This window comes from Xiphias gladius, chromosome 8 (genome assembly GCF_016859285.1).
Source record: "Xiphias gladius isolate SHS-SW01 ecotype Sanya breed wild chromosome 8, ASM1685928v1, whole genome shotgun sequence".
NCBI lineage: Eukaryota > Metazoa > Chordata > Actinopteri > Istiophoriformes > Xiphiidae > Xiphias > Xiphias gladius.
The window spans coordinates 17,534,826-17,553,384 of record NC_053407.1 but is presented as its reverse complement, the minus strand read 5'-3'; the positions used below and the strand labels follow the sequence as shown (position 1 = coordinate 17,553,384).

Sequence of the window (18,559 nt, the reverse complement as noted above, 5' to 3'; positions counted from 1 at the left end):
TATGAAGCTATAGCCGGCAGCTGATTAGCTAGGCTTAGCATAAAGACCAGAGCGTCCGCTGGTTGCCAGGCAATCTCACAGTGACAGCACGACTCCAGGAGGCCACTGCTCCCAGCCATTTTAACATATCGGTTTTTGTAGACAGTAAACAAACTACATATCACACTTATGTTTAGATCTAACACCTTTGGACAGAGCCAGGCTACCTGTTTTCCCTGCTTCTAATCTTTATGCTAAGATAAGATAACTGCTCTTTAACTTTATATTTACTATGCAGATTTGAAAGCGGTATCAACTTTCTTATCTAACTGTCATCACTCATCAAGAAAGCGATTTTAAAAAAAGTATTTCCCAAAATGTTAAATTTCAAATTTGCATGCTTTTGTGCCATGATTTTTTTTTACTATCTAATCTTATACAGTATATTCATTTGCACAAAAAAATATAGAAATGTGTTTTAATTTTTCAATATTTCTGGTGATAGGGACAAGGCACCAGGCCAGAGGGAGTGTGATTACTCCATTGATAACATCAATAAGTGTATCCGGGACATTGAGCAAGCTTCCTTAGCCGCCGTTGGGCAGACCCTGCCCTGCAGAGACGATATCTCCATGGAAGTGAGTTCAAGTACCCCATCAGCTCTATCTTGTCTGAGAGAAAGAACTTAATGGGATCTGTGGTCTTTCTCTTGTGACTTATACCGTAATTCTCTGCCAATGTAATTCACCAGGCGCTCCAGGAGCAGCTGACATCCTCTGTGCAGGAGATTGGGCATCTGATTGATCCTGTCTCCACCACAGCCCGAGGCGAAGCTGCCCAACTAGGACACAAGGTGCTGGTCTGATCATATATCCCTTCATCCCCTCTGGATTTAGAAAGAAAAACCCATGCTGTCCATTTTCTATCTTGTGATCCAATCTTTCCTGAGACAGCTCTCTAAAACTCATTCTCTCAGGTGACCCAGCTGGCCAGTTACTTCGATCCACTCATTGTTGCGTCGGTAGGCCTGGCCTCGAAGCTCCAGGACCACCAGCAGCAGATGACCATCCTGGACCAGACCAAGACCCTGTCTGAGTCTGCCCTGCAGATGCTCTATGCTGCCAAGGAAGGTGGTGGAAATCCAAAGGTACTAAGTAGTTAATTATGTTCATCCAGCCACGATTAGCCCACCACTATTTCCAGGATGGTTTTTCCACGATAGATCTTTTTTTAAAGTGACTCAAGCCATTCTTTGCTACCTCAGTTTCTTTATTTCTCTATTATATGTTCTTGTTCTTCTTAGCTACAAGTCATTTGTTCATATCCAACTTGTACAGGACAAAGCTGCAGTAGTTCTCACTAACTTCTATGGCTCTCTATTAGAGTTAGAATAGATTTTAAGATTTTAGTGATCATTTTTTTAAAAGCCATTCATTGCACATTTTGTAATCCTATTCTCAGTTGATTTTGATGTTCCTTAAATTCAACTACCATCATTAGAGAAAAAAAATAATAAAATGATTTTGTGAAGAATTACTTATGTCTCACAAGATTGCCCATCTACCCCTGCCCTCTATAATTTTAATTTTTTTAAATACTGAGTAACTACATTCTGATATATCGCATATTACTGTTGTTTTACATGTCAACTTTGGTAAATTTTGATCATCGAGTGTGAATTATTAGAAATTACAGTGGTACAAGTTCTTACAATAGCGAGAATCCAGCCTAGTGAAGTGTCCTCTGGTGAGATGCTGTGAACTTACCAGCTGCAGGGACACTCTGGATTTTTTGTCAAGCTGACAAATTTCGGTCTGTCTAGCTCAAGACAGTTTCACAGAACCGTTAATCAGTTGACTGTCTCCCCAGGCGTCCCACACCCATGATGCTATCTCCGAAGCAGCGCAGCTGATGAAGGAGGCCGTGGACGACATCATGGTGACTTTGAATGAGGCAGCCAGTGAGGGGGGCATGGTCGGGGGCATGGTGGAGTCCATCGCTGAGGACATGGGAAGGGTGAGTACAGTATTTTCATTGAGAGTGCATACAAAGATCAGCCACAATATTAAAACCAAGTACCGGTTTTACTGTTGTGTCTAAAAGTGTTTAGTTTATATGTGTGATACCATTTCATGAGAGGTCTGCTCATCCCACTGGATGGGGATGTTAGGTGTCATTCATCTTGCTCGGTGACATGTCAATGTGCTGACAGAGGTTAATAACTAAGGATGATCTGCACATACTCAGATATTGTTCTTCACTTTTATTTTTCCTCCTTGTGGTTGTTTTTTTAATTATTTTTCCCTCAGTTTAAACACAGGAAGGTCACCATCATTAAAACCCCATTAGCATATATAAAGTGGAACCACTTTGCAATAATGCATATATAAAACAAGGTTTATATGTTCTCACTAATAGCTTTTTAATTGTAAAAAAAAATATTTATCAATTAAGAAGTTATACTGTACAATAAAAAAATAACTTGGGTTACCAAATGGTGTGCAACATGGCTTGATTTATCTTAGCTTATCTTTAGCTGCCTCTTAAATTAATCACCCTAAATTTGGACTATCTGACCTCCTACAATACTCTACCTTCTGGAAGATTGCGACAGAGTGACAAGGCCGACCATTTATTAATGACCTGTTAAAATTGGCATCTGTAGATTTGATCATTTATTGTATTGTAGAAAAATCATCAATATTCACAATTTATTGGCAACATCCGTCAAGGTTGCAGTCATAAAAGTACAAAACTTTTTATGTTTGGTCTATAGCCTGACTGATAACGGATTTTGTTAGGCCAACACCCATACTAGTACTATAAAGTTCAAACATCTGCTAAAGATGTATTGATATGTAAATTTCTTAACAAAGCACATAACATAAACAAGGATTTTAATAAAGTTTCCTTAAATTTGGTTATAAAAGAATTTTGACAAAGATATTTACAAGCTGGGCGTTTTTTTTTTTTTTTTTGTTGAAAGATAAAATTGTCAGCACTCTCTGGTGGACAAACAATATAATGGAGACACTATATAAAGTACATGAAACATAAAATATCTTTGGCGTTTATATACTGCAATTTCTTCTTACTTATTGGCGAATATTATATATATACAAATATGATTATACAGATAGATCTGTAAAAAGACTGATTTAATGGTTGGACTGTAATTTGGTCTAAAACTGTTTTTAGCGGGATCAGAAAGTCAGTGGGATGGGTGCTTTATGGAACCTCCATCAAAAGACAAAGCAAGAGAAAATAGCAGATGATCAACCAAGATAATCCTTCATTTCATTGTGCACTGACAACCTTGCAAACCAAAAGCTCCTTATATTTAGCTTTTTAACATCTTAATCTAAAAAGCATTCATAAGATGAAACAGAAGGCAGAACTGATTATGAATTGATAATGTAGAATGCAGATTATGCCAAAATTCACAGCTTCAAAGGTTTAACAAAGCCATTAGACAACTCATTATATTAACTAATTTGGCAGAAGCTTTTATCCAAAGCGACATACAATTGACGGACAACACTAAAGCTTCAGTACAGTAGGAGCCCTTGAAGTATGTGCCAAGTACTAAATATGTTCAATAAGACAAAGTGCAAGGAGATCAGGTAAAGAAGTGCACCGAATTTGTTAGTTAGTTTCTAACAATTAATAAAATAATGAATTAAAACCTCAAAACACTTTTTATTATGCCGTATTCTGAAGTGGTACAAAACTAAATCAAAGGTCTCACCTAAAAGAACCTAGTGTTAAAAAAAAAAAAATTGATAGCTATGTAAGCCCTAAAATAAGTACTAAAGGGTTGATTTTACAGCTGGATGAAGGAACGCCCCCTGAACCTGACGGCTCCTTTGTGGACTACCAGACCACCATGGTAAAGTTCTCCAAGGCCATCGCCATCACTGCACAGGAGATGGTGAGTGCACTGGGATATCCAAGCCTGGCTGTATGTTTTCAATTACTTTTCCAATCTATAATGCAACTATTTGTCAGTAGGGCTAGAGAAACACTAATCTGATGATGATGATGATGATGATGATGATGATGATGATGATGTATGTTCTCTCTGTCGCCAGATGACTAAGTCAGTAACCTGTCCTGAGGAACTCGGTGGCCTTGCCTCTCAGGTGACAGTGGACTACGGACAGCTAGCACACCAAGGGCGCCTAGCTGCAGCTACCGCAGAGCCAGAGGAGGTGAGAGGCCATGCTGTCTGTCCTGTAGAGGATGTGGGGGAAAATTACACACTCGTCCCATATGGAAGATTTAACACATCACGCCATATATCTCTTTGCTATTGTTCCCCTGAAATGCCAGACTGAAATATCAGCTTAGGTCTGCATTTTACACCAAAAAAGCTCTTGGACATATTCGCTCACACTGATCAGAGCAGATGTTTGCTGTTCTTTGATGTGACGCCCCTTCCTAAAGGCTGCTCCCGACAGCATGAGATCAAACAGAAATATACCCCTCCAGCATCCATCACTCTCAACACCCACATACTCTTTTCTTAAAGCTTTTCTGTGTAGTCCAGAGGACAGCAATGTGTGGAAACATAGCACTAATAAGCACACAGCTCTTATCAATATCTTGTATATAACAGGTTGCTGGAAACCCTGCTGGTTACCATAGCGACATTGTGCCTCTACAAGTCTAAAAGCCTATACTGATGCTTATAATGAAGTACCACCCACCCGTGAATCTCTGTAAATTAAAGGTGCAGTGCCAGCATTCCCTCTCTGAGTGTGCTTGAAATCATTTTCACCCACCCGCTGGACAAGAGACCTGCTAGCTTTGGACATGATTGTGATTGTGTAGGACCGTGACACAAATGACAGGATGGCTGCAGTGTAAAACGACGCCTGGTTATGCTTTCAGGTGGGTTTCCAGATAAAGACACGGGTGCAAGAGCTGGGCCATGGCTGTATCTACCTGGTCCAGAAGGCTGGAGCCCTGCAGCTCAGCCCCACTGACAGCTTCTCCAAAAGGGAGCTCATCGAGTGTGCCCGCGCAGTCACAGAGAAGGTAAGCTATGTGAACAGAAACTGGTGCAGCATCTTTAACTCTTGGAGACGGAAGCTTTTTTTAAATCTAGACTTTTTAAGGGAATTCTATTTTTGCTGTCATGATTTGCCATCTCTGCTGCTTGAAGTTAGGTAGCAGCATCGATGCAGCATTAGCATTTTTATGCAAATATATCTCATGCATTTCTCAGTACTGCTGCTGTATATATATATCCCAATTTAAATTAAGTGATAGAGAACATATAAGTGTGCGCAACTGCGAGATTAAGGAAGATGATTACACTGTAGCTGACAGGTATGCCATGTATTTTAATCATTACTTATTATTTTTCGAAGTATAGCTTTGGCCTTAATTTTGAACTAGATTAGAGTCAGACGAATATAGGTTTTTATGTAGGCTATTTTAGGTGGTGATAACCAGTGCTTTACTGTATTATTGTACCAGTCATGCAAGTCATGAGAGCATGCTTTCCTGACCACCCTCACACTGTGCAGTTAATAATAATATGAATGTCTCCCTGCGGTGACCCTGGCAGCAGTTAGCCATTGCTGCTCACACATTAGAATTCTCCCCGCTCTAAGGCCATGATTTGATTCAGGGCTCATATCAAAATTTAATAATTTGTGGTCTCATGCTTGCCGATACCTGGAGCTTGTGCCTTGTTGAAATCTCAGAGCTTTCCATTTGCTTATGAGGGATGGGCAAACACCAGTCTAAAAGGGACTTGTGATGTGCAGAGTCAGACTCATTGACTTAATGTGATTGTGCAGCAGACTCTGATTTAATGCATGCTTAACCCTGCTCCCTTCTCTTAGTCCCAGTTTCCTCCTTTAATCCAGCTTGTCCAGATCTTTTACTCTAAACATTTGCAGCCTCACTCACCTGCTTTATAAAGGCTCTGCCAACACTCTATAACGTGGAAAAGTTGCTGTTTAATCATTTAACATGTGCCACGCATACAGAACCTGGGGGTTATTTATAGCTGTTTTTACACCCCTGACGACAGCATGTTTGAAGGACTTCTGTGCATATCTAATGCTAAACTTCACATGTTCCAGGTGTCCTTGGTACTGTCAGCACTGCAGGCGGGGAACAAAGGGACCCAGGCCTGTATCACAGCAGCCAGCGCTGTTTCTGGCATCATCGCTGACCTGGACACCACCATCATGTTCGCCTCAGCTGGAACCCTGAACCCTGAGAATGAAGAGTCTTTTGCTGACCACAGGTGCAATGACCTTGCCACATACAAGACAAGCAGACCAAAACATGATGTTAAATGAAAACCTCTAACCACCAAAAAGAGCAACATTGGAGGGTGTTAAAAATGGGCAATAGACTGATAGGTCTTGGAGAGTACAAGGGTAATAAAATTTACAATGCGAATACAATGAGTCAGCTTACTAAGATTTCAGTTGCTAGGTTTTTACACTGCAACACTGGAGCCCCTTTCTTCATTTGATGACTCATTTAGGAGAAATGTGGGTTACCAATAAAGCAGTACATATATGGAGTTAGGTACATAAGTATTTGGACAGTGACACAATTTTTTGGAATCATGCTTCTGTGCATGTCCACAATTGGATTTGAAAGAAGCCTTGAAGATGTGATTGAAGTGTAGACATGACGCTTTAATTCAGGAGGGGGGGTCCTTTGCAGTCAATGACTGCCTGAAGTCTGGAACCCATGGACATCACTTAATGCTGAGTTTCCTCCCTTGAGATCCTTTGCCAGACCTTTACCGCAGCCACCTTCAGTTGCTGCTTGTTTGTGGGTCTTTCTGCCCTCCGTTTTCTCTTTAGAAAGTGAAAATCATGCTCAATTAGGTTGAGGTCAGGTGACTGACTTGGCCATTGAAGACTATTCCATTTCTTTGCTTTGAGAAGCTTTTGGGTTGCTTTCACAGTATGTTTTGCACTGTCCTTTTTGCAGCATTTGGCTGAATCAGAGCAGAAAGTATAGCCCTATACAATTCAGAATCCATCCTGCTACTTCTATCAGCAGTCACATCATCAATAACCACCAGTGACCCAGTTCCATTGACAGCCATACATGCCCATGCCATAACACTGCCTCCACCATGTTTGACAGATGATGTGGTATGCTTTGGATCATGAGCCGTTCCTTTCCCTCCTATTATCTGCTTATTTTGTCACGAAATAATGAGGAAACAGACCACACCTGGCCATGAAATTGATTGTCAGTCAATTGGCCAATTACTTTAGAGCCTCTCAAAATGAGGGACTCTGTATAAAAATAGCTGTAATACCTAAACGGGTAACACGGTTTAGCTTTAATTCTCCCCTTAATTAAAACTGAAAGTCTAAACTTCAGTCACATCTTGATGGCTTTGTTTCACATCCATCATGGTGGTGTAAAGAGGCAAAATTACGAAAAATGTGTCACTGTCCAAATACTTATGTACCTAATGGTATATATTTCACATAGTGAATGTAAATTGAAAATTGTCCTTACTAAACACACATTCTGTTAAGAAAAGCAACAGCTTCCTTTCATATTGCTGGTACTTGAGTGTGAATGTGGAGCAGATTGTGACACAGTATGTCCCATCCCTCAGGGAGAGCATCTTGAAGACAGCCAAGGCACTGGTGGAGGACACCAAGCTTCTGGTTGCTGGGGCTGCGTCAAGCCAGGAGAAACTGGCCCAGGCTGCCCAGTCCTCAGCCAAGACCATCACCCAGCTCACTGAGGTGGTCAAGCTAGGAGCAACCAGCATGGGCTCTGAGGACCCTGAAACACAGGTGATGAAAATCCAAAATACATTTAGACTAAATAATGTCTAATAGAACCACAGATGTTTCATCTTTTATTTTCTAAAAGATTTCAATCTGTAACAAAGTTCAATTATTACTTTTTAATTCAGCTGCATGGAGCTTTGTTCTGCTATTATGACTCTTTGTTGTTACACTGTTCTCTAATATTAGTCATTTACAAAGAATGACTTCTATCTGTCTGTACACCCAGCACTATATTCTCAGTGTAATTCCACTTTCATCTGATACGTATTGTCTCCTCTGTCCCTTGTGTGTATCCCTCTATCTCTGCCCTGCACTAAGTCTGAAGTATCATGACTAGGTGGGAGTGATAAGGGCTGCAGTCTTAAATCCTCTCCCCAGGACAGAACTGATAAACCTATACTCTGACCATTGTGCCATATTGATTACAACTCTATCTCCTCAGGTGGTTCTGATAAATGCTGTGCGTGATGTGGCCAAGGCTCTGGCTGAACTCATCGGTGCCACCAAATGTGCCGCTGGCAAGCCAGCTGACGATCCATCCATGTATCAGCTGAAGAGCGCTGCCAAGGTAAAGGATAGACTGGTCAAACAAATGACTTTCATATCTGGTTTTGCCTGTGTATCGATTTCAGGGATGCAAGTCTCCAATTTATTGTTCAGCCGATGCTTCTTCACTGAGAGGATACAGCTTGTAGATATGTATTCCACAAATGCTCTGTTTTGGATTACTGCTTCGTTTAGTTTGACTTATCTTGTAGCACATTGTGCGACTTTTTTACAAGAAGCATATGATCGTTCTTATCAGGGTGTTTTATCCGTTTTCTGTCATATCTGCATGTGGGACTAGACTAATTACTCATTCAGTCCTCAAGACCTACATTTTGTGTGTGTGTGTGTGTGTGTGTGTGTGTGTGTGTGTGTGTGTGTGTGTGTGTGTGTGTGTGTGTGTGTCTGTTGAGATTATAGTAGTACAAGGTTTTTGAATCTGCTTGACTGTCAAGACCTGATCTAGGTGGAGCTTCGTTTACAGCTCAGTCTAACAATTGCATTTATGTCAAGTTAGTTTTATTTACCGTATCTAACCCAACAACTCAAGTTTATCCTGTTTTACAATCTCTACAAGAAACAACATCCGCTATCATTAGACCCTTAGTTGAGGCAAGGAATAACCCCACATAAGAAAACTTAAAAGCTGAAACAAATGGGCATAACATCAGAAAAAAGCAATTCATTGCAAAAAGCAATCCAAACTAGACATACATGCAAAACTACACATACATGCAATAGGTGGTGTATGTACAAAGTAGCAAGAAAAAGCAGTATTAGAATTACAATATGGGATAAAAAGTACAATATCAAACATTGGAAAAGTATACTCCAATATAAGCTATATGAAGTAAATGCTAAGTGGATTAAGTTTAAGGGTTTCAGGCAAAGTGTACATATACGTTTCTTCTTATGAAGATTGGATCAGAGAAAAGATTAGTCCCAGGCACCTCCATAGGCCTGGGAGAATCTGGACCCTGCTGTGCATACACAAAATAAGCGAGTGTTGTCATTTTCCGCTTGATCCTCATGACTACTTGTACAGCTGCCAACCTGCTGAGGAATAAAGACTAGAGATCAGACCTTTTGTGTCTAACCTTGGTGCAGCTTCGGTCACTGCCATAGAGAAACAAAGATCAAAGTACTGAATCAGTGACAGGGCCTCAGATAACTCTGAACCTCTTGATTTTCTAGTCCAAAAAACCTTCTGCAAACTTTCTAAATTCATTTGTTTATTTTACTCAAAACTATCATCCCAACCACAGCATGTAAGTCTAACTGTTGCGTGGGGTTTCTTATGTTTTCTCATCTAAATGGAATTAGGGCCACCCATGGACCTGGTCATGTTGACAGATTGTTTCTGTTCCTCTAACATATGGTGACCTCCAAATGGGACCCTCTCATGTTGCTCAAATTTCTAACCTAATAATGTACACTTTGACAAATGCAGCATAGACAGAACAGAATTTGTCACCATGAATAAAACTTAAATTATGTTTTTCTATTCTAGGTGTCAGTCAATAAACTGTTACCAGTACTGTTATCAGCCTCTTTTAATTTTGAAATGCAGCCCTAGGCCTTCTTTCTCTTCAGCAGCTGATTCTTTTAATTTCATTTGGTAAGCATTTTCCACACATGTAAACATCATCCACTGTAATGGAATCGGTGAAGGAGGAGGCAAAAAATATTTTTGCAATATAATGCTTTGCAGCCGAGGGAGAAAGAGCTCCATCTCCTGGTTTGACTGTGAGCCTCATTATTACTCCCTTTATTGGGCAGGTCATGGTGACCAACGTGACGTCTCTTCTAAAAACAGTGAAGGCAGTGGAGGATGAAGCCACTCGCGGGACGAGGGCACTGGAGGCCACAATCGAGTGCATCAAGCAGGAGCTGACAGTAAGAGTGCCTGACGGGCCAAACCACTTCTTCTGTGGTCTATTGGGAGTCAACAGATGAGACGCAGCCTCTCTGCAAAGCTAGCTCAAAGAGGGTCAGGGATATCTATGTCTGTTATTCTGAACAAACCAGGGGAGCTTTTTGTTCTTTTTTTCCTTTATTGTCTGTCCAGCCCCTTTCCTCCTCCTTCCCTCTCAGCCCCTGCAGGTTTCTCACAGCTCTCGTTCTTATCAGGGTCTGGGTAGCAGGCGCAGGCAGAATGAGACAGGAAGAAGATTTCAAGAGCTTGTTTTTTTGTAATTTACTGCTAATCTTAATCGGAGGACCCCTAGCCCGAGAGGATGCTTTACCAAGGGCTGCAGCCTAAGCCAAATTCAACACAGTCTACCTACCTCCTAATTATACGTCTGCCCATATTTGGATTTTCTGTTTACACTGATTACACTTTCTGTTGCTACACAGAATTCATGTGTACTTTGTCAGTTCTTCTATGAGAATGTTCAAATCTACATTAACATATCTGTGCCCCTGTCATGCCTAACTACCTATGTCTGTGATTCATCATCATGTCAGGTGTTCCAGTCCAAGGACATCCCAGAGAAGTCCACCACACCCGAGGAGTTCATCCGCATGACAAAGGGCATCACCATAGCAACGGCCAAGGCAGTGGCTGCAGGCAACTCTGCTCAGCAGGAGGACGTAATCGCCACTGCCAACCTGAGCCGCAAAGCCATTTCCGATATGCTGACTACTTGCAAGGTGCTAATCCAAACCCACCCTGCCAGGACAGGCCTCACACAGGCAGCACCAGGCTGCCAGGGAAGATGTGAGCCCAGCCTGCTGAGTGCAGATAGGACATTAGAGTCTAGTCTACCTCATGGCTGCTCCCACTGGTTGTGACTCAGTCACTTTTCAAAGTCGTGCAGCGGAGCAACAGTCAGCATGACCTTCGAGGGCCGTAGAACAGTTGCAACAAGATGAAACAGAGGGAGGACAGAGTATTGTAGGCTGTGCTTTTGAAAACCGAGGCATTACAAACAAACATGTCAAGAATTAGAGAGTTTATTAGCTATATATTTGATCTGTGATTGGCACGGTCAGTAATAAATCTTAACTTTCCACTGGGAACAATGTTTGTATCCTTTTTTTTTTTTTTAATTGACCCTACAGCATTGTTTTGTCACTCTTCCAGCAAGCGGCATACCACCAAGAGGTGGGCGAGGAACTGAGGAGCAGGGCCCTGCAGTACAGCTCCGAGTGCACCAATGGATACGTCAACCTTCTGGAGCAAGTGCTGCAGGTTAGAATGAGACAGAGAAATGGGCCATAAATAAATAATGGAAGGGGAATTTGAATGTGTACATGTGTATGTCGCTAGTTATGGATGGATGGATTTTGGTCTTTACTATTACCTAGTGGGATTTCACAGGTCTTATTTACAAGATCATATCCTTTGATGCTTGACAAATCTTTCCTGGCTTCCTGTCACTCATACTGTGCATTTACTGTAACATCACTATGAACTGATAACGGCAGGAAGGTCTCATCAATGACTACTATTCTTTAGCATGAATGACAGGACTGAAGACTTGGAATTTACTTCTATGTCTGCAGTATGGCTGTCTGCAGCCACATTCATTTATACATTATTTAATTTCTGAGCACCTTGTTGCATGGTTGCATATTAAGTATGCATATAAATGAACAAATCCTATTTTTATGAAATTCCTTAGTTCATAATATCACTCCCCATGTGTTGTGTGGAGACAAGTGTGTTGACATGTAAGTCTCTTAGTTACTGGTACATCATGTTTGTTCTAGCAGGACATTAGGCCACTAAAAGTGCTTTGTCTTATAATTTGTGGTCTAGTACAAACAAAAATTAATAAGACTACTTTGCCAGTAAACTAATTTCTCAAGTAACAGAAGAACCAAATAATGAAAACTTAACCAGGCAATACTAATTGACTTACTGAAAGGGAGTGCATGACTTCCAGGTGAAGTCAAGCAAGTCAGTTATTCTGAGTTGCACTTAGTGTTTTAGAGTTAATCTTCACATAATTTATTATCTAGGTAGGTTTGAAAGATAGTAGAAAAGATATCGCTTTTTTTTTAATCAGCCCTGCTTTCTGATTCATATATTATATCATATTTACTTGTGCTTTGTTTTATGTGTGTGTGTGCGCGCCCGTGCTTGTGCCTGTGCCGGTGCACGTGTTGGGCTCTTGTGTTTTCAGGTGTTGCAGAAGCCCACGCCCGAGCAGAAGCAGCAGCTGGCCGTACACTCGAAGCATTTGGCAGCGTGTGTGACAGAGCTCGTCCAGACAGCTGAGGCCATGAAAGGTGAGGCCACACATACTCCTGCCGTACACTGTCACACGCTCTTACACAACGCACACAAACAAGAGTTAGGCTTGACAAACTTTAGTTACCCGTGACCCCATTCTCACTGATGTCAGGATTTCATGGATCATTTAACACACATGAAAGTTGTGTATATTTAGCTTTCCGAATCTTTGGTACTCTATGAATCAGTATAATGTTATTTTATTCAGATGCATGAATTTTACAGAAGCTTGTGTGCTTTCCAAAAAATCGTTGGCAGCAGATTTTAATTTTAAAATGACTCTGAGACATTATATGCACTGCAGTGTAAAAACTGGGAAAGCTGAACTTGCAGTATACAGTGAGTTTAAAAACTCCCATGAGGAGCCAACACAAATTGATAAAATGTATAAAAAAAAATACATATATATATATATATATATATATATATATATATATATATATATATATGACACATAAAAATATGAAAGGATTGCAGTGATGTTGGAGATTAGACAAAAGAGCTCTAATCCTCTTGTGCATGAATAATATTTGTGTTACTGAGTCAAGCCACGAAACCTGTCTGCGTCCCTAATAAAGATAGGTCATGAAAATCAATTTAGAATATTAAAGTCGTACCATAGAGTGATTGCCCTGCAAAATGTTCCAAATTAAGCTCTGTAGGATGGTTATGACACAAACATACTAGAGTGTTTCCTCCAGAAACTGCACTGCCACATCTGACTGGAGTAATAGATTGTGTTTGGATGAGAATTAGATTTCAGCATATAGCCTGAGACCCAACGGGGCTATCCACTTCACCTCTCTAATGTCCCATGTGCTCTCTCCCTCTCTCCCACCTGCTCTTTCCTTGCCGCCTCAGATGGAGGTAAGTGGGATATGGTGTGTTTTGTTCCTTCAGATCACCTTTCATAGAGTCAGAAGGGGGTAGAGGAATAGACGGCTTTGAGGGGTGGGGGTGCAGAACAGATTTCCCCAGAGCTCAACATAATCTATGAAAACACCGTTCCATCTGCTTTGCCAAGCTGTTCCCAAAAAGCTCCATTTTATAGGCACTTAAAAACCTCTAAAAAAGACAATGATCCATAAAATGGCATTTCTTCTAACTTTTAGTTTATTATATTTAACTTTGAGACATTACTGTCATACTGCAAACAGTGCTTTGGAGTGTACAGAGCTCGTGTGCTTTGCTGCTCTGTGATGCCTGGATTATGTGAATGAGTGCATGAAAAAGAACATCTGGTTGAAGTTTAATGTTGACCTGTTTTTACATAGAATAAAATGTTATCACCAGAATTATTGTACTGGTGTTTCTTTTGTGAGTCAGTGCTAGATGAGCATGCTGTAACCAGTTTCTCGTCATGTGTCGACCCCTCCTCAGGATCGGAGTGTGTGGACCCCGAGGACCCCACCGTCATCGCTGAGACGGAGCTCCTTGGAGCAGCAGCATCCATTGAAGCGGCAGCCAAGAAACTAGAGCAGCTGAAACCCAGAGCCAAGCCCAAGGTAAAAGTGCCCCTCTCAACCCTTTCCACCCACACAAACCCACGCGCAGCTTTTTGCCATTAATCAGCAGGGAGGCCACGTGGGCCGAAGGTAGGAAAAAGTGACACAGACTTTGAAGTGGAGTCGTCTTTTTCAGTGACTGAGCTGCTACCTTGATAACATTAAAGGAGCAAAAATGTGTCTTTGTTGCACACACTGTGTTGAGTCAGACAGCTGGCCCAGTGAGCTAACATAGAATGCTTGGAAAACTGTCTTCAAACGCACTTTTAGACAGTATTTTGGGTTGTGTTGCCAGGAGACGCAATTACCCTGCTGGGTCCTCAGGCTTATTTTGGAATGAGTTCAAATGTGTGATGAACTGTTGTGACCCTTTCTGAAAGAGAGGGCCTCTGTCTTATTGAACTTATTTCCTTTGTTTTATTGCCGTGTTCCTCATTTCTAAACTAAACTCAGGGAGAACTTTTCAACCTGTTATTCATTTCCCCCATGCTGCAGTATTGCCTAAGAAACAAACCAACTTTCCCGCATAATACGCAGATAAAATAGACAAAAGATGGTAGCAATAGTGCTTCTGGAAAGTGAAATTACTTTTATATTGTTACGTATGCAATATAGGATTGTGTTTGTGGTGTGCTACTGCATGGTGATTGTGTTGTTTGTCTATCTGTCTCTGGAGACTGAATAGTTGAATCCTAGTGCTCTTCCTTGTGTGCCTGTAGTGCTTTCCCCCTTTTTCTATAACCTCTTCCTGTACACAATGACTGTCAGTTCCACCCTCTGCCTGTGTGATATGGAGGATTGCATATTTAGATTAACCCAGTTTTAATAAAGACCATATAATGCACTGTCTCATACTGTAATTCCACAGCTACAGACTGCATTTTTGAAAAGGGGATTAGTGAGTGAAAGGCTTTTCCTCTTTTAGATGTCAGTGTCTCCCTCTAGTGATCTAATAGGAAGCAACTACACCAAATAGCATATAAAGGGGGAACACCACTAAACTTTACTACATTTTTTACCTCAGTTACACTTTTATTTACAACTATGCCTCAGTATCCCCAATCCAATTTTGTCCACCCCTAACTTGTGTTCACAGGCAGGAGAAAAAAACGGAGATGTGACCATAAAGGGCATGTTTCCTGGAAATGTTCACACACAATTCATTGTGCAGAACCATTATTCATAGAATTAACATTAAGCATCTTAAAGCTTGTGCAAGTGTTGCAGTCCACAAAGTAGTCTCTCACACAAAAACAGAAGAGCAACATACATGGTTTTTAATACAAAAGTTAATTTTATTCCGAGACACATTTAATGAAGTTCTGTTGATAGTTCTTAGAGGCATCAAGCCACCATATAATCTATCAAATTTTGCAGGTGTTTAGATGCTTCCATCAAACATTTATTTGTGTCAAGCAGCCTGGATTCTCCTTCTCTCTACACCCTCTCCTCTCTGCTCCTTCTTCCCTCCCACCCTGAAAGCAGGAAGAGTTCTCCTGCTCCCAGCATGCTTCCCAGCCCTGTGTCCCCCAACCCTCTCTGAGCCGTTGTAGACCTGGAAGCCTTCTCTGCAGGGCTCTGTCTGATATGTTTGATATATTAGGTTGTTATTCAGTCCAACTATATATCAAACATATTCCTACAGTGTCCCGCCCTGTCTCCAGCCACGTGTGCCTTATGTGTTTATGGAAGTCTATCAAATGTCAGTCAAATGCTGTTGACTTCTGAGGCAGAGATGGCCATTTGTTAATTGTCCCTGAACTGATATACTGTGATCGTCATACTGGTATTTGGTTCGAGTTATGGAAATGGGGCATCGTATCTAGATGACACTCTGTTGTCAATGAAACATAATCCTTTTCGATTGTGCTTTGTATGCAAGATAAATTTGAACATTATAGGTTACGCTCAGGGTCATAGCTGCCATTGAGGACACTGGTGTCATGTTCTCTCTGTTTTTTTTTTTTCTTGGTATTTGGGGGTTTTTTTGGGAAACCAGGAGGGAGATTAAGTTCTGCAATTAAAAACTAGCACTCAGTGATTATTTTCTAAGCTGATTAAAGTATTATTATACTCTTGATATGAATATATTATATTACTTTTAGGCCAATAACTAAATAGATAAATTAATTATTTCTGGGGAAAAGAATATTTAGATGTTCATGTTGGAAAATTTAAGACAATATAAGAAATTGGTTACAGACAACAATAATAATGGTGTTTTCTATAGTTGTAAGTCAAAGCTGATATGTGGTTTTCCTTCCAGCAGGCAGATGAGACGCTGGATTTTGAGGAGCAGATCTTAGAGGCCGCAAAGTCCATCGCTGCAGCAACTAGTGCTCTTGTTAAATCTGCATCAGCAGCTCAGAGAGAACTGGTGGCACAAGGAAAGGTCAGTCTACACGCCCACTCAGACACTGGGAGATGAGCATACTCCATCTAATAATGTAATACAATATCTGCCTTTTTTCCTGAAACCCTACCTCAGGTGGGATCCAATCTAGCCAATGCAGTGGATGATGGCCAGTGGTCACAGGGTCTCATTTCAGCGGTAAGGTGCTATGAAAAATTACTCATTTAAACCCGTTGTATGTCAACCCAGATTAAAGCAAAATGTAAAACAAAACGAGCATGTGCGAATTTGTTGCTTGCCCTAGGCGCGTATGGTAGCGGCAGCCACAAGTAACCTGTGTGAGGCAGCTAACGCCTCGGTTCAGGGCCACGCCAGCGAGGAGAAACTCATCTCCTCAGCCAAACAGGTTGCGGCTTCCACAGCTCAGCTGCTGGTGGCCTGCAAGGTGAAGGCAGACCAGGATTCTGAAGCCATGAGGAGACTACAGGTAACACCTAAACACAGTTTTAATTAATCCATGGAACCTGTGTATTCGTACATGGATCGTGTGCATGGTAACTTTGAGATCATCTGTTTGAAGGCTGCTGGCCATGCAGTGAAGCGAGCTTCAGACAACCTGGTGAAGGCGGCTCAGAAAGCAGCATTTGAAAAGAGTGAAGATGACAGTGTGGTGGTAAAGACAAAATTCGTTGGAGGCATCGCTCAGGTGAGACAAAATCCCGAAAGATCTTAATGATCTTTCTGAAATTGTGATGAGCTCCTTCATTTCAAAGCTGTTTACCAGGTTTACCAGACACCCACAACTGCAAAACATCACATCTCTTGAAGCATCTTTCCGTTACAGCAGATTACTTGCTTCCTTTTCATCTTTGCAAAAATTTGACAGTAATTGATGTGTGTGTCTTTTTTTCAGAACTCCAGGAAGCTTTACTCTTCATCTTGACTGATTAGATTACTTTTGTCTCAGTCAGTGGTGCACCCCAGCTGGGCTTTAGCTTGTCAGTTTCTCTGTCTGAACAGTGAGACTTACTGTCTCATTCATCTTTGATCACTGCTGCAGGAGAGCTTTGGACAACATTATTTCTCGAAACACTTTAGACTGTGATTGACCATTTTTTTTATACAGACCAAACAATAAAATTGTAAATAAATTTTTATAGGAAAATTATTTATTATTTTCCAAAATGTTATAGCCAAATCCTAACTATCCTTACTACTATTACTGATTTTTATCTGAAACCAGTTGGCGAAATAACAATATGAGGATTTCTGTGATTTTTTTTTTTTTCTTTTAAAATGCTGTATTGAAAATATGACCAACAAAGAAAAGAACTACTATATTTTGTGCAAAAAAAAAAAAAAAAAATCACAGAAAAGACATGAAAAACTTTTGTTGTTATGACACTATACTTCTGAAAACCTGGATTTGAGGTGAACTCATGGCTTTTACTATCAGTTTTAATTGTTGTGTGTTTACATCCATATGGGTGAACATTGTGGAAATGGCAGCCCTGTTTTTTCGTTGTCCCCCAAATTCAGAGGCTTTTTACATTCAATCATGTCTTTTAAGCAATTGAAACACGTGCTCAGTTGCACTGAGGTCCAATCAAGAACAGTCCTCTGTTTGTCCTTAAAAAAAAGTCCTTGTTTGCCTTGTCTGTATCCTCAGGGTCATTGTCCAGCCGGATTATCCCTATAATCGGGGAACTGTGTATAAAAAGGGCTACGATTCGTAGACTGTTGGCCCAGTATGGATGTAAACACCCTTAAAGGTGAAAGATGGAACTTAAACCTCAAAGTCATTGTTTGATTTGAAATTCAGTGTGCTGGAGCCGCTACCAAAAAACAAAAGGTACATGTCCAAATATTTATGGACTGCACTGTGTATCTTCATGAGAATTGAGGCATTTGTACATTTTTAAATTTCACTTTAGATTCTAATAGCTTTTTAAAACAACCACAGTTAATTCACTGCTTCACATATGCATAGTATGCATGAAATGTTTGAATCTGATTGACAACACCGAGTAATTAACAGCTAGAGTAAAGTGCATTAAATTTCAGATTAAATATTTTTCTGTAATGTTTAAATGCTTCTTTCTATATAAAGTAAGACACTCTATCTCAGTGTAAGGTT

The 18,559-nt window shown here is 40.7% G+C and overlaps 1 protein-coding gene across 6 annotated transcripts in view; it reads left to right on the top strand.

Moving 5' to 3' along the window:
- tln2b (talin 2b) overlaps positions 1–18,559 on the top strand; it is an 80,986-nt gene that overhangs the window by 60,002 nt on the left and 2,425 nt on the right. For 3 of the 6 annotated variants that reach the window (XM_040132544.1, XM_040132540.1, XM_040132541.1), the window contains exons 38-57: positions 485–617; positions 731–832; positions 956–1,126; positions 1,849–1,995; positions 3,809–3,910; positions 4,071–4,190; positions 4,873–5,019; positions 6,078–6,244; positions 7,595–7,778; positions 8,218–8,343; positions 10,101–10,217; positions 10,791–10,976; positions 11,410–11,517; positions 12,455–12,560; positions 13,426–13,431; positions 13,945–14,069; positions 16,336–16,461; positions 16,558–16,620; positions 16,727–16,909; positions 17,003–17,128. In XM_040132544.1, coding sequence (XP_039988478.1) covers positions 485–617; positions 731–832; positions 956–1,126; positions 1,849–1,995; positions 3,809–3,910; positions 4,071–4,190; positions 4,873–5,019; positions 6,078–6,244; positions 7,595–7,778; positions 8,218–8,343; positions 10,101–10,217; positions 10,791–10,976; positions 11,410–11,517; positions 12,455–12,560; positions 13,426–13,431; positions 13,945–14,069; positions 16,336–16,461; positions 16,558–16,620; positions 16,727–16,909; positions 17,003–17,128 — 2,545 coding nt within the window. The remainder of the gene's footprint in view (positions 1–484; positions 618–730; positions 833–955; positions 1,127–1,848; positions 1,996–3,808; positions 3,911–4,070; positions 4,191–4,872; positions 5,020–6,077; positions 6,245–7,594; positions 7,779–8,217; positions 8,344–10,100; positions 10,218–10,790; positions 10,977–11,409; positions 11,518–12,454; positions 12,561–13,425; positions 13,432–13,944; positions 14,070–16,335; positions 16,462–16,557; positions 16,621–16,726; positions 16,910–17,002; positions 17,129–18,559) is intronic. The other 3 variants (XM_040132545.1, XM_040132543.1, XM_040132542.1) reach the window with 2 other exon arrangements.